Source organism: Mustelus asterias, chromosome 23 (genome assembly GCF_964213995.1).
Source record: "Mustelus asterias chromosome 23, sMusAst1.hap1.1, whole genome shotgun sequence".
Classification (NCBI taxonomy): domain Eukaryota; kingdom Metazoa; phylum Chordata; class Chondrichthyes; order Carcharhiniformes; family Triakidae; genus Mustelus; species Mustelus asterias.
This window is the reverse complement of record NC_135823.1, coordinates 32515754-32529559: the sequence shown is the minus strand read 5'-3', so window position 1 is coordinate 32529559 and position 13806 is coordinate 32515754. Positions and strand designations below refer to the sequence as shown.

Sequence of the window (13806 nt, the reverse complement as noted above, 5' to 3'; positions counted from 1 at the left end):
GGTATCTTTCAGCGTCTGTAGGTATCTGTTGCAATCCTCCTCATCTAAGCAGATCTTGTGTATACAGAGGGCTAGTCCGTAGGGGACGGCTTATTTAACGTGTTTACGGTGGAAGCTGGAGAAGTGGAGCATTGTGAGGTTATCCGTGGGCTTGCGGTACAGTGAAGTGCTGAGGTGACTGTCCTTGAACCAGACTTTGGTCAGTGTGCGCCAGGGGTTAAGTAAACCACGACAGAATGATATTCATTCATGCCTCTGAATTAGCACATAACTCAGGTTGACATACCTGTGACCAGCTCGGTGCTTGGCCGAGAGTTTATATTTGTGAGATGTCCCTTTAAATCCAAAATGACACTAAAATAATCCTGAAAAGGAGGAATAATTGGATTACTTAGGTGTGACAACACTTCTGAGAAGCTAAGTTCTGGCAAAGGTTGCTATGGGCAAGGAAGCTAATAAAAGGTTAATTTAAGCTCATTGGGGTGGTGTTTAGTTTCAGCCTGTTCTGCTTTAGAACACAGAATTTGTGCGAGGGAAACTAGAAAAGCTCTTTCTGAAAAGGTTTGTTGTCTGTTGGCATTAAAAAGGTAAATAGAAGCTCTTGGGGAAGTGATGTACAAATGGGCTAAAAGGGTCTGAATCATGAGTGTGATACAAATAGCTCAGGAATGATATAGAGTTGAGAGACTGTATCAGAGGAGCAGACTGTGAGTGAGTGCTATTGGTTGATTGGTTGAAAATTAACTCTGAAAAGCTATGCCATCACGACTGATTGTGAAACAACAACATAAGGACTTTTGGAAAGAAAAGGGAGTTTAGAGGTGGGGCGCGTGGTAACTTGCAAGGAGAAAAAGGGCAGTGAGTGTTTCTTTTTCATTGATGGAATGAGTTCAGAGAGAGTGAGGGAGATGGGAGTGAAATTTAACATGGGATGTGTAATGATCCGTGTAGCGATCAATAACTGGGAATGAAAGGAATTCCCAATTGGAAAGAGGGTTTGTAGATGTGGGCATCTTCTGTTGGTAACTGTATCTGAAGACCTTAGATAGAAAATGGCTGCCATGAATGTGAATAAATCAATTGAGTTGGGAAGTTGAGAGATCCTGCACAATGGAGGCTGAGATGGTACACACTGCTGCTATCATTGTATAGAGAAATGCTTCCTGGTTTAAAAGACATGGCTCTAATTTTATAAATATAGCCCCTTGTTCTAGATTTCTCCCACTTTGGTGGCACACTGCTTGATGCCCTTGTCTAAAACTTATTTGTTTCTTTTATTCTAATGTGTTAAACAGATGACTGCATTAAGATTTTTTTAAAACACGACTGCATTAATGAGAAGCACCAAGTTAACTGGAGTGAATTAAATTCCATTGGGAATTAAACCCCACTTTAATGTGATGGTCCTTGTGCAATGATTCCAGCAGAGGGCAGCAGTGTGACATGTACATGAGAAAGGTCCTTAATGCAGCAATCTGGGAGGGCCAAGGGTGAACCATAGCACGACAAGAGGCAGGGTGAACAACACATAACCTGCTTGTTATCTGTCTGCAAGATCCACAGGAACTGTTCACCCAACAACAAAAAGTCAAGTAAGAATGCCTCTACGTTGCTGCAGTTTTTTGAAAGAAGTGCTCTGTGGGCTTTATAGGAATGAATAAATACTGCATAGAGCTGGCTGTATGAGGTTAATGTAGAGGGGGCCCTGTGATCGAGTATGGTAAGATATCCACTGCTAACAGTGGAGCACTGCTGTTCACATAAGTCAGTGCAGGCGTGACGGGTTATATCAATGCTGCTCTTTAAGTGAATTTATTGTTTAAGTTTGCTTTGTGACAGTGTTCTGTCAAAACCTGTGGATCTATTTTTTGCCTGGTGTATTAAGTAAATAGCTTTATCAAACCTTTAGTCTGCAAGCCAAAGTTGCCAGTCTGGAGTGGCTCAACTCAACATAAAAACTTGCATTTCTACAGAACCTTGTGACTCTGCCAAGTGTGTTAAATCCAATGGACTAGTTTGGAAGTGCATAATGTCGAAAATGCAAGCATGTAGAAGCCATGTTCAAATATACAAAGCCCTGGTTAGATTCCACCTGGAGTATTAAGAGTAGTTCTGATACCACACCTTGTACGAAAGTAGTGTTGACCTTGGAAGAAACTCAGCATAGATTTACCGAAATGACAAAGATATGATATGAGGAGAGATTACGCAAACTAGGGATTATATTCTCAGGAATTTAGAAGATCAAAGATGATTTCATTGAAGCTTTTAAGATACTAAGGGGATGGGGTTGATTGGCAGAAACTATTCCCAGTGGTTCGGATGTCTAGGACTGTGCAGCATAGCATAAAACTTAGAACCAGATCTTTAAGGAGTGTGATTACAGGAAACACTTCTACATACAAATGGTAGTAGAAGTTTGGAATTCTCTTCTGCAAAATCAGCTGTTGATCTTAAATCGGCGATTGATAAGTTTTTTTTGAACTAAAGGGATATAGGGCAAAGGTGGCTACATGGAATTGGGTATCAGATCCTCCAAGATTGCATTGAACAGACTGGAGAGACTAAATTAACTCCTTGTGTTCTTACGTCAGCAGCCAATTTGTGAACAGTTATCTCTCATCAACTGCAATGAGATAATGACCAGCAACTTGGTTTTATTGCTGTAAGATCTTTTACATCCACTCGAGAGGGTAGACAGGGCCTTTGTTTTTTGCCTCAGTAAAGCTGCACCTCTGACAATGCAGCGCTCACTCATTACTACACGCAAGTGTCAGCCCAGATTAATGTATAACTTTTTGACTCGTAGGTACAAGCTGACACTGACTGTGGGAGTCAGTGCCACAGAGGGCAGTGTAGTTAGCATCTGAGCCATCAGCTTAACGCTCCTACAATAAAACAACACTGACTATATTCATTCAAACCTTTGGGACTCCCTGGCATTTGGCATGATGAGAATCTTGGTTCTTGATCACTGGTCTTTGATCAGAATGTGTGAGGTAAAAGCGAGGTGTTGAGGCACTGCAGCCTGAACCTAGACGATTGGCTCAAATCACCGGCATGGGTCTTGGGCCCATAATCTTCTGACTCATCATCAAGAGTGCTAATAACTAATGGTGGAACTCAGCATTGGAACCTCTAGAGTCAGACAGGGGAAGATGGGCAGAGTTCCAGCTGCTGATCATAAGGCAGTGATTGCCGTGAGGAACTCTGAATAATGAGCTTGAGGAAGCGCAGTGTAAGTTTACCAGAATGATAAAGGGTTGGAGTTAATATAGGTGAGCTGGTCAGTGTTGTCCTCCCACAATCTACATGGGTTAAGAGTTACTATAGCATCTTTAACCTAGTCAGTGTCCGAAGGTCCTTCATAGCAGTGTTGTCAAACTAAATGTCACGAGGAGCAGTGCCCAAAAGCATGGACAAAGAAGTGGGTTTGAAACAGCGTTAGAGGTGGAGAGATTCAGTGAGGAGTTCCAGAGTTTAGGCTTTAGACATCTGAAGGTCACAAATAGTGCAGTGGTTTAAACTAGAGATGGACAAGAACCCAGAATGAGTGGAAAGGAGCTTTTTCAGAGCGTTATAGGGCTGGAGGAGGTTACAGAGATAAGGAACACATGTGACTTTGGTACTATGGTTCCTAAAGCTTTCCTCGCCTTACATTAGGGCTGCTTCAGTTTAATTGATTGCTATCCTTTGTCAACAGCTCCATTATTATGAATACCAGGATGATCTGAGGCCCAGTATTGGAGTTTCCCTTTCTGCCTTTAACATACTGTACCCTCTGTGTATAATTGTTGTGAAATATTCACCCATTGCACATTGATGACATTGCTTTGTTCTTATTTGTGGGTGGGCAGCCCTGTCCTGTGTCCGCCCACAGTTCCACTTCCCACTTTCTCTCCAATCATCGAGTTTGTAAGCAGCCTTTGAGTGACCTATCTCATTATGTCTAACATGTGACTTGTCTCTGACTCAATGGCTGTTTTTTTAAAAATTGGGCAATACCATATTTTGAGGAATAAAATGTAGGTGAAGAGTTCAGGGAACTAGACACTAAAGTTGGGTCTTTAACATACTCCAGATTGTAGAATGGCTGAGGGAGGTGAAGAGTTTCACAAAGTTTTTAAAAAAGTTTATTTATTAGTGTCACAAGTCGGCTTACATTAACACTGCAATGAAGTTACTGTGAAAATCCCCTAGTCGCCACACTCCGGCGCCTGTTCGGGAACACTGAGGGAGAATTTAGCATGGCCAATGCACCCTAACCAGCACGTCTTTTGGACTGTGGGAGGAAACCGGAGCACCCGGAGGAAATCCATGCAGACACGGGGAGAACATGCAGGCTCCACATAGGCAGTGACCCAAGCTGGGAATCAAACCCGGGTCCCTGGCGCTGTGAAGCAGCAGTGCTGAACACTGTGAGGGAAGAATGAACCAGAATAGTAGATGGGGAGATGAGGCTGATTGCTATGCAGTGAGGATGCAGACAGGAGGCACATGGGTCATTTCAGAAATATAGTTTCCTCTCAAGCCCCTTTGTTTATAATAAAGGGACAAATGTTAAAAGGAAATGCTGGATTGGTGAACATTCAAACACATTAGAGTTTTTGAGTGTCAGCTTGCCTCAGTCACACACTCACCAATGCCTGTCCTCCCCCTCAGTGTGTGGGAGTGTTGGTGGTGGTGGGGGGGGGGGGGGGGGGGTGGGTGGGGAGGGAATGCAGTAGTGACTATCTCATCTACAGGGTCCTTAGATTCACTCTCTGTGCTGAGCAAAACATAGGCAAATCAGTGGGAGGGTCACTAAATGAGGCTGAGAGAGAAAGGGACCTCACCTGACCCCTCTGTCGTGACTCCTGCGGCAAGGTCTGAATGCATGTGTATAAGCATGCACATGGCTACCATATAAGCATGCATGCATACCTGTCTCTGTGTGTGTGCAAATGTATATGCACATATGTGAGTGCATTGATGTGTGTGGGAGCATGTGTGTATGTATTACACGTACCTGCATGTTGTGTGCATGCTCATGTTTCTGTGTGTGTTTTACGTTGGTGTGTTTTTGTGTGTAATGTCTAGACATGTGCGTGGACGTTAGTTGAGGGGGTTGGTCTGATCTGGGTTGTGACCTACATCAATGTCTAATATGGCAAATGGACACATGGGCCTGGTGTTGGAGATCAACTCAAACTCATTGCCCTCTCCCCCTGGCAGGAATCGGGCAGATGGGGAAGAAAGTGGAATGAAAACAAGTTTTTTTTTTTCTTTATAACTTTCAGTGTCATTGAGATGTCTTCCGGGAAGGAATTCCTGCTGGATCCCCCAGTGGGTGAAGAATGGATGAAATCTCGCCAAGCAGCCAAAGGAAATGTGACGATTAACCAGTGCAGTACCCATCCCCGCTGCTACCTGTGGCCATTGATAGCTACTGTCATTCTGCTCCTCATTCTCACCGGCTCCTGGCATGGTGGGTGGACAGCCCGGCAATTAGCCAACAGGCGGGCAGAGGGTCCGGAGATGGGGACACGCCATGTGCCACCTTGGAGCAGTCAAGGAGACGGACTGACAGATCCGGACACCTGCTCCTCAATCCCGGAATGGGGCAGGTTCGATTGTTACCCGGAAAGGGACAGAGTGGTCACCCGGGAACTGTGTGAGCAGCGAGAATGCTGTTTTATCCAGGTGGCCATGAATCTGGCAGGGGTGCCATGGTGCTTCTACCCACCGAACTTTCCGAGTTACACCCTGAGAAACCTGACACCCACGGAGCTGGGCGAGATGGGAGAACTGACACGAAGCAAGAAGACCTACTACCCTGGAGATGTCTGGAAGCTTCAGCTGAATGTAATGTTTGAGGCTAACAACAGACTTCACATCCAGGTGAGGAACTTCCATCAAATCTGAAAAAGTTACTTTTGTCGAGGTTAAAGTTTAATTTTTAGAATTTGGCAGGGGCTGGCCATTATTACCGACCTAGATTCTTCCCTTGTCGAGATGATGCTATTGGTGGGCCCTCCTGAACAGCTGTAGCTCACTTGTACCAGCGAAGGACAGCAGGTTTCCTCCTTGTCAGGTTTCTCCTTCTCTGATGGGATGTCAGTAAACCAGGGCAAGGAATTTGGGTAAAGCTGCCTCGATTATTTTTTCAAAGGCCATTCTCAGGATGCCTGGTGCTGGTGGACATCTTCTTGAACTGCTAAAGTGCATTTCTTATTCTCACAACAGTGACTGCACTTCATACTTCATTGTCTGTAAAGTATTCTGGGACATCCTGTGGTCAGGAAAGGTGCTATATGAATGCAAGTTTTTCCTTTCTTTGATACAACTGAGTAATTTGCTGAGCCAGTTCGAGAGAGTGAACCATGTTGGTGTGGAGTCAGGGACAGGCCAGACCAGGTCAGGACAACAGGTTTCCTTCCCTTTAAAGGACATTAATGAACCAAATGGATTTTTGTAACAATCCAACCTGGACACAATTACTCCTCGCAGCTTTTTTAATTTCAGTTTTTAAAAACCAGATTCAGATTCTCAAACTTCCATGGTGGGATTCAAACTCTCATTCTCCGATGATTAGGACTGTTTTTTTAAAAAAAGGAAGACTTGCATTTATATAGCGCCTTTCATGGGCCTCTGGACTCACCGAGGCACTTTCCAGTTAATGAGATACTGTCGTAGGCAACACAATAGCCAACATGCATGTGGCCAATTTACACTCGGGAAGCTCCCACAAATCACAGTCATGCCCAGATCAAGTTTTGTTTAAATTTAAATCTGCACATTGATTCCAAATAAACGTGATTTCTGGGGTGCTTTTTTATGAACTATCTCCCCCTTTTATCTGATTCTGACCTGCGAGAGGCACGGGGTAGTGTGTGGTGTATGTGATTGTTGGCACAGACTCAGCAATGTGTAATGAAGTCAGGTGAATGTTATCAGCTAGTATCTCGCAAAGAGCTTTGGCCCCTTGCTGGTCTCTCAAAACTAGGGGAAGGCAGTCAGATGCTTTATACTGATTCTCTTCTCTTTCTGTGACACAATTTAGATAAACGATTCCTCAAATCCACGATATGAAGTGCCCATCGAGGTTCCCAAGGCAACGCAGAGAGCCAAGAATCCACTGTATACCGTAGAATATTCCAAAGATCCATTTGGAATGATTGTGAAGCGGAAATCCACTGGGACAGTTTTGTAAGCTTTTCAAAGATTTCTATCTCCAAGTGCATTAACCATAACTTTTTAAATGGACTAGGATAGGAGGAGGGATAGAGAATGTGGATGAAAGTGATTGTGCGTGTGTGTGATTGTGCATGTATGTGTGTCAGATTGTGTGTGTGTATATGTGTTTGGGTCTGTGTGTATGTGTCTATGCGTATGATTGTGAATCATACAGGGTGGTACGGTGCCATAGTGGTTAGCACTGCTGCATCACAGCTCTAGGGACCTAGGTTCAATTCCAGCCTTGGGTGACTGTGTGGAGTTTGCACTTTCTCCCCGTGTCTGTGTGTGTTTCCTCTGGGTGCTCCAGTTTCCTCCCACAGTCCATAGATGTGTGGGTTAGGTGGATTGGCCACGCTAAATTGCTCCTTAGTGTTCCAAGATGTGCAGGTTAGATGGGATCAGTCGTGATAAATGCGCAGGTTTATGGGGATAGGGCGTAAGGGAAGGCCTGATTGGGATGCTGTTTTGGAGAGTCGGTGTAGACTCGATGGACCAGGTGGCCTCTTCCTGCACTGTAGGGATTCTATAGAATGTCCAGTGGTCCCATATTCTACACCATTGGCAGAGACTCTTTGAGGAGGCAGTCACACGGTGTTTGAGTTTGGAGGGAGACAAGGGGCAATTAAATACTCTCAAACTTTTGAATTTTCCCCTTTTCAAATGTTTACCTCATTCATTTTTGAAAGTTATTATTGAATTTGCTTCCACTGCTCTTTCAGACTCTGCATGGCAGATCATAACTCTCTGCATAAAAAAAATCTTTGCTCCCACTCCTCTCCCTTCCTGGCCCTGCCACAGGATGAATAATGGAGCATGTGAGCAGTCACTGTGACCCAATGTTGCTGGGGCATGCGCTGACTCAGCCTGTGCAGCCACCATCTGCCTGTTGCATTGTGCCACCTCCGTCAATCGGAGACAGAAGGTTCGTTAGCTGTGAACTGCATGGCAGCTGCACCCTGATGACCTTTGCATGTTTTGAAACAGGTTAAACACGACAGTGGCTCCTCTCTTCTTCGCCGACCAGTTCCTGCAGGTGTCGACCTTGCTGCCTTCGCCTCACCTCTATGGCCTCGGGGAACACCGGGCCGGATTCCTGCAAAGCGTCCAGTGGAACACTCTGACCTTCTGGGCTCGTGACAGTGTGCCTAGGGTACAGTATGAATTGGAACATTCCAGAAACAACAGTGTGTTAGTGTTCACTCAGGGAGAAACCTGGTTGCCAGTAGCAGCACAGGCAGCCATTTTTTTTTCCTCAGCGATAGCTTGGCCGTCTACACAGGTGGGGATAGAGTTACCAATCTGGAGGCTCATTGAAATGTGGGAAGAACCTCGGAATTAATGATTATCTTCCTGAATCCTGCAGCACCCGGGAGAAAAGCCACTATGTTCCTTTTCATTTTTCATATTATTTAGAAAGACATTGGAGATGGAGTGAAAAGGGTTGTTTGATTGACAGTTACAATCATCCAATGGGATGAGGAAGACTCTAATTCGCTCCCCAATGGGCATGGGAAAAGGGTGGCCGTGAGGATTGACCAGTGACTGGAGTTTGGGGCGGTTTGCGGTGGGAAATTGTGATGAGAGCTCCAGGAATATATTCAACCAGAATTAGCAACTCCAGAATATGTTTGCCCAGAACATTCCACCTGATTTCAGGGGGGTGCTTGGGGGTAGAGAAAAATCCACAGTCAGAGAACGACCTAACATTTGAAGGGCTGTACACCATCAAACTTGCGTGAGTTCTTCATTAGCTGCACCTCTAAGAAAAATAAACTTTAGTTAAGGGTTTTGGTTTGACAACACTTCCAACTTTATTGAGAAAAGACAAATCAGTGGTAAAGCCAGGGCCTTCATTCACATTGCACTTAGGCTATTGATCAAGGCGTTAATAAGTTAAAATAAACATTAGTTTAGACTATTTAATCACATTGAAGATATCAGTTAACCCTCCTGACAAGGTAACTATGCTTGTGGATGTTGAAGAATTGACTGATTCCCGCAGTGCGTTGTACCATTACAGTATAATTAATGGGATGTGTTAAGTCAAATCTATAAGTCACACCATAATCCATCTTATTTCCTGTAGACTCAGACTGCAATACCATAGTGCCTCCCATACAGCAGCCAAGTGCCATTCTTCACCGCTGAGGTATTGGTGAGAATTGGCTAATTAACAGTGGCAGCATCACTGCTGGGAACACAGCAACAGGAGACTGTTCAACCCATTGAGGCTGCTCTGCAAATCAGCAACACTCAAGGCAGTGGCTTCACTGAATTGATGGAGCAGCCAAATGAATGATTGACACAGAATGCCACCATAACCACCTCCATCCCTGTAGCTTCTGATCCCTGCACTCCTCCAATTCTGGTCTTCAGCTGACAAGGTCAGAAGCTGTGGAATTCCCTCTCTAAACTTCTCAGTTTCATGACTTCTCACTCCTTCTTTAGGATTCTCCTTTAAAATCTGCACATTTGACCAGGCTTTTTGTTCTGTCCTGATATGTCTTTATGGCTTGGTCTTTAATTTGTTTGACAACCGCTCCTGTGAACTGTCTGGGGACATTAAAGGTGTTATTGTTTCTTTCATGGGGTGTGGGTGTCGCTGGTGAGACCAGCATTTGTTGTCCATCCCTAATTGCCCTTGAACCGAGTGGCTCGGGCATTTCAGAGGGAAATTAACACTCAACCACATTGTTGTAGGTCTGCAGTTACATGTAGACCAGACCTGATAACTGTGGCAGATTTCTATCCCTAAGAGACATTAATAAACCAGGTGGGCCTTTACACCATTGGTGATAGTTCATAGAATCCCTACAGTACAGAAGGCCATTCGGCCCATTGAGTCTGCACCAACCATAATCCCATTCAGGCCCTATCTCCATAACCACATTTACCCTGCTAATCCCTCTGGCTCTAGGGCAATTTAGCATGGCCAATCCACCTAACCCGCACATCTTTGGACTGTGGGAGGAAATCGGAGCACCCGGAGGAAACCCACGCAGAAACAGGGAGAACATGCAGACTCCACACACACAACGATCCAAGGGTGGAATTGAACCCGGGTCACTGGTACTGTGAGGCAGCAGTGCTAACCACTGTGCCACCGTGCTGCCCTAATGTCATGGTTGTCCTGGTTATAATTACTGAGAGTAGCTTTATATTCCAGATTTATTAATTGAATTTAAATTCCACCAGCTGCCGTGGTGGGATTTGAACCCATAGCCCAGAGCATTGGCCTGGACCTTTGGATTACCAGTCAAGTGAGATTACCACTACATCCCTACCTCCCTACATTTGAACGAAAGTTGTTGTTGTATGGCCTACACTGACTAACTCCAATGCATAAAAATTACATTTAATCTTATCCCATGAGCAGGAGCTGATTCTAGTGTGTGATGTGGATCTTTGGTTTCAGTGCTGCCTCTTCTTGTCCTGTAGGAGTTTGTTAATCTCTATGGGGTCCACCCCTTTTACCTGTCGCTGGAGCCAGATGGAACGTCACATGGTGTTTTCCTTCTCAACAGCAATGCAATGGGTAAGCACAGGGGTTTCTGGGAGGAAGCAAGGCATTATGGAAATGCCAATTGACTCCATCTATAACCAGGCAGGTTTCTCATCCAGTAGTGTGAGGTGAGATGGGCAAATTAATGGGATTGAAGGTGAATAAATCTCCAGGGCCAGATAATCTTCATCCCAGAGTACTTAAGGAAGTGGCCCTGTAAATACTAGATCCATTTGTGGTCATTTTCCAAACTTCTTTGGACTCTGGACTGGTTCCTACAGAATGGGGGGTAGCTAATGTAAACCTGCTATTCAAAAAAGGGAGGTAGAGAGAAAACAGAGAATTATAGTCCAGTGAGCTTAACATCAGAAGTAGGGAAGTTGCTAGAGTCAATTAGCAAGGAGTTCATAGCATAGCATTTGCAAAGTAGTGGTAATAATCAGGCAAAGTTATCATGGATTTACGAAAGGGAAACTCTTTGAGGATGTAACCAGTAGAGTTGATCAAGGAATACAGGTGGATATGGCCCATTTAGTCTTTCAGAAGGCTTTCGATAAGGTCTCACATAGCAGACTACTATGTAAAGTTAAAGTGCTTGGGGTTGTGGGTAGTGTCTTGAGATGGATAGAAAGCTGGTTAGCAAATAGGAAACAAAGAGTTGGAATAAATGGGTCTTTTTTTCAAATTGTCAGGCAGTGGGGTTCCGCAGGGATCTGTGCTTGGACTCCAACTGCTCACATTATATATTAATGATCTGCATGAGTGAACTAAATGTATGATCTTCAAATTTTCAGATGATGCAAAATTGGGTAGGAGGGTGAGCTGTGAGAAGGATGCAGAGGAAGCATTACTTCAAGCTGCTCACTTATACCCATGTTGGCCACTTCAGAGAGAATTAAGACCATGGTTTCCCAGACCAGGGAATGGAAAATCTAACTGTCAAACGAAAGGAGGCAAATGCTGTTCCTACATGGATTAAGGATGTTAAACAATCCACTGTACTGAGAAGTGAAGGCGACGAGAAATAAGTATCAAAAGCACTAAAAATGCCATTAAAAACTTTCTTCCTGCTGCAGATGTGGTCCTCCAGCCTGCCCCTGCCCTGACCTGGAGAACTATTGGAGGGATTCTTGATTTCTACATATTCATGGGACCTGACCCCAACTCAGTCATCCAACAGTACCTAGAGGTCATCGGTAAGTTAGAGATGGTTACAGGAATAATGAACCAATAGCCAGATATCTATGTTTATATATAATAAGAAATCTGTGGCATTGCAGAGTAATTGGGATGGTATAATATATAATGACAGGAACCTTACACCATGTAACACACAATGATTTTATACTCACATTTAGCTGCACTTACCTGGCCTGTCCTCTCCCCTTAAGATGACCACATCCATCTGTTATCAAATGGCCTGGGTTACTTGTTGTTAGCGAGGGAGGTTTGCAGCATGGCAACTTCTGTATCCAAATGAGAACCCAGAATGAACCCAGACTGTTGATTGGAAGCTCTGTTCTAATGGACAGGAGCATTAGCACACATGAATGGAATTGTATGCATGGGGCCAAGGGGTGTTTGTTCAAAGAGCCGGCACGAGAACAATGGGCCAAATGATCTCCTTCAATAAGATTTTATGATCCTAAAACCCTGATTTTGTTTGATGGATGAGGCTAAAGTTGTTGGGGGCTTGGGAATTAAGGGATACAGGGATGGTGTCGGAAGGTGGAGTTGAGGTACAATATCAGACATAATCTTGTTGAATAGTGGGGCAGATTCGAAGGGGCGAGATTACCTACTCAAGTTCCCCTTTCTTTGGATTCTTCACTCAAGAGGTTGTGAATTTTTACAATGTCCTACCCCAGAAGACTGTGAATGCTCATTCGCTGAATATATTCAGGACAAAGGCTGATAGGTTTTGGGGTACTGAGGGAATTAAGGGATACGGGGATAGTGTGTGGGAAGATGGAATCCTTCCCAGTTGGTTGGGGATGATTAGGGGAGGGTCTCTTCTGGAATAAGATTTTGTGGATCAGCTATAATTGCCCCTGTGACCCTCTGCTCCTCGAGGTATGTTCTTATTGGAAAGGGAATGGAGTTTTTAAACTCCTAAGGGGAATTATTTCATAGAGGTTTTTGTATGTGGCTTCTATTTTAAGAGCCCACACCCGCTGGTCAAAAGGTTTACCTTTCAAACTCCAGGAACATCTGATCAGACCTTTTCCTGAGGGTACGGAATTTCTGACAGTAGGTCTTCAGCACTAACTGGTAAGCACTTAAAATAGCCCCTTTCACTGCCACATAGTCAATTATACTCTCCTCAGGCAAGAAGGAATAAACCTCGTGAGCTTTCCCTGGAAGCTTACACTGCAGTAATGGGGAGCACTATTGGACTGGCCACTTTAACTGCTGTGCCAGCCCCTCAAAAGAGATCAAGTAGACTTTTACCTCTGCTTCATCAAATTTAGGGATTGAATGAGCAAACCGGGTTGCATCAACCCTTAATGTGAGCTCGTGGAGTCTTCAAGAGACACAGCCAGATTCCTGCTCCTCAGTTCGAGCTGCTTTAGTTGAGACTTCCTTTGCTTCTTCTCCCTTTCCTTTTCTCTGTTCTGACTTCTCTCTCTTCCCTTTGTGTCCTTTCCTGAAATTCCCTTTCCTCTCCTGAAATTGAAATTTCTACTTTTTCAACTTCAGTCTCTCTCTTGCCACGTTATCCATTTCATCGTCCTCAATTTCCACCTGTAGACGATCGGCCACCCCTTTGAAAATTTCTGGTTTTCTGGCTTTTGGATGAGACAATGCCTTGCTAAATCTTTTAACTGTTCGAGGGACAGAACTTTCAAATCTTCAAAAGTAACTGTCTCTTTTGTTCTGCTAGAAAGGTACTGGCATCAAAAGTGAACCTTTTTACAGTTTAATAATACAGACTCGAAAGTCTTTCTGCAGTTTCTTAAAATCAGCTTCAAGGAACAATTTACTTTCCCCCTCTAATTCATTTGTGTCATCTGTGGGAACAAATTCAGGAGCACAAGCCCTGTGGTAGCATGGCCCCTTTCAGGGGGCGATCCTTGAGGGCCACA

General features: G+C 44.4%; 1 protein-coding gene across 5 annotated transcripts in view; it reads left to right on the top strand.

Annotated features, from left to right (window-relative positions):
- The window catches only part of gaa2 (alpha glucosidase 2), a 67847-nt gene that overhangs the window by 28435 nt on the left and 25606 nt on the right, over positions 1-13806 (top strand). For 3 of the 5 annotated variants that reach the window (XM_078240204.1, XM_078240202.1, XM_078240205.1), the window contains exons 2-6: positions 5280-5880; positions 7043-7188; positions 8203-8368; positions 10657-10753; positions 11797-11916. In XM_078240204.1, the coding sequence (XP_078096330.1) occupies positions 5290-5880; positions 7043-7188; positions 8203-8368; positions 10657-10753; positions 11797-11916 (1120 nt within the window). In that variant the 5' untranslated portion in view covers positions 5280-5289. Of the gene's footprint in view, positions 1-803; positions 822-1416; positions 1593-5279; positions 5881-7042; positions 7189-8202; positions 8369-10656; positions 10754-11796; positions 11917-13806 lie in introns of those variants that run through there. The other 2 variants (XM_078240206.1, XM_078240203.1) reach the window with 2 other exon arrangements.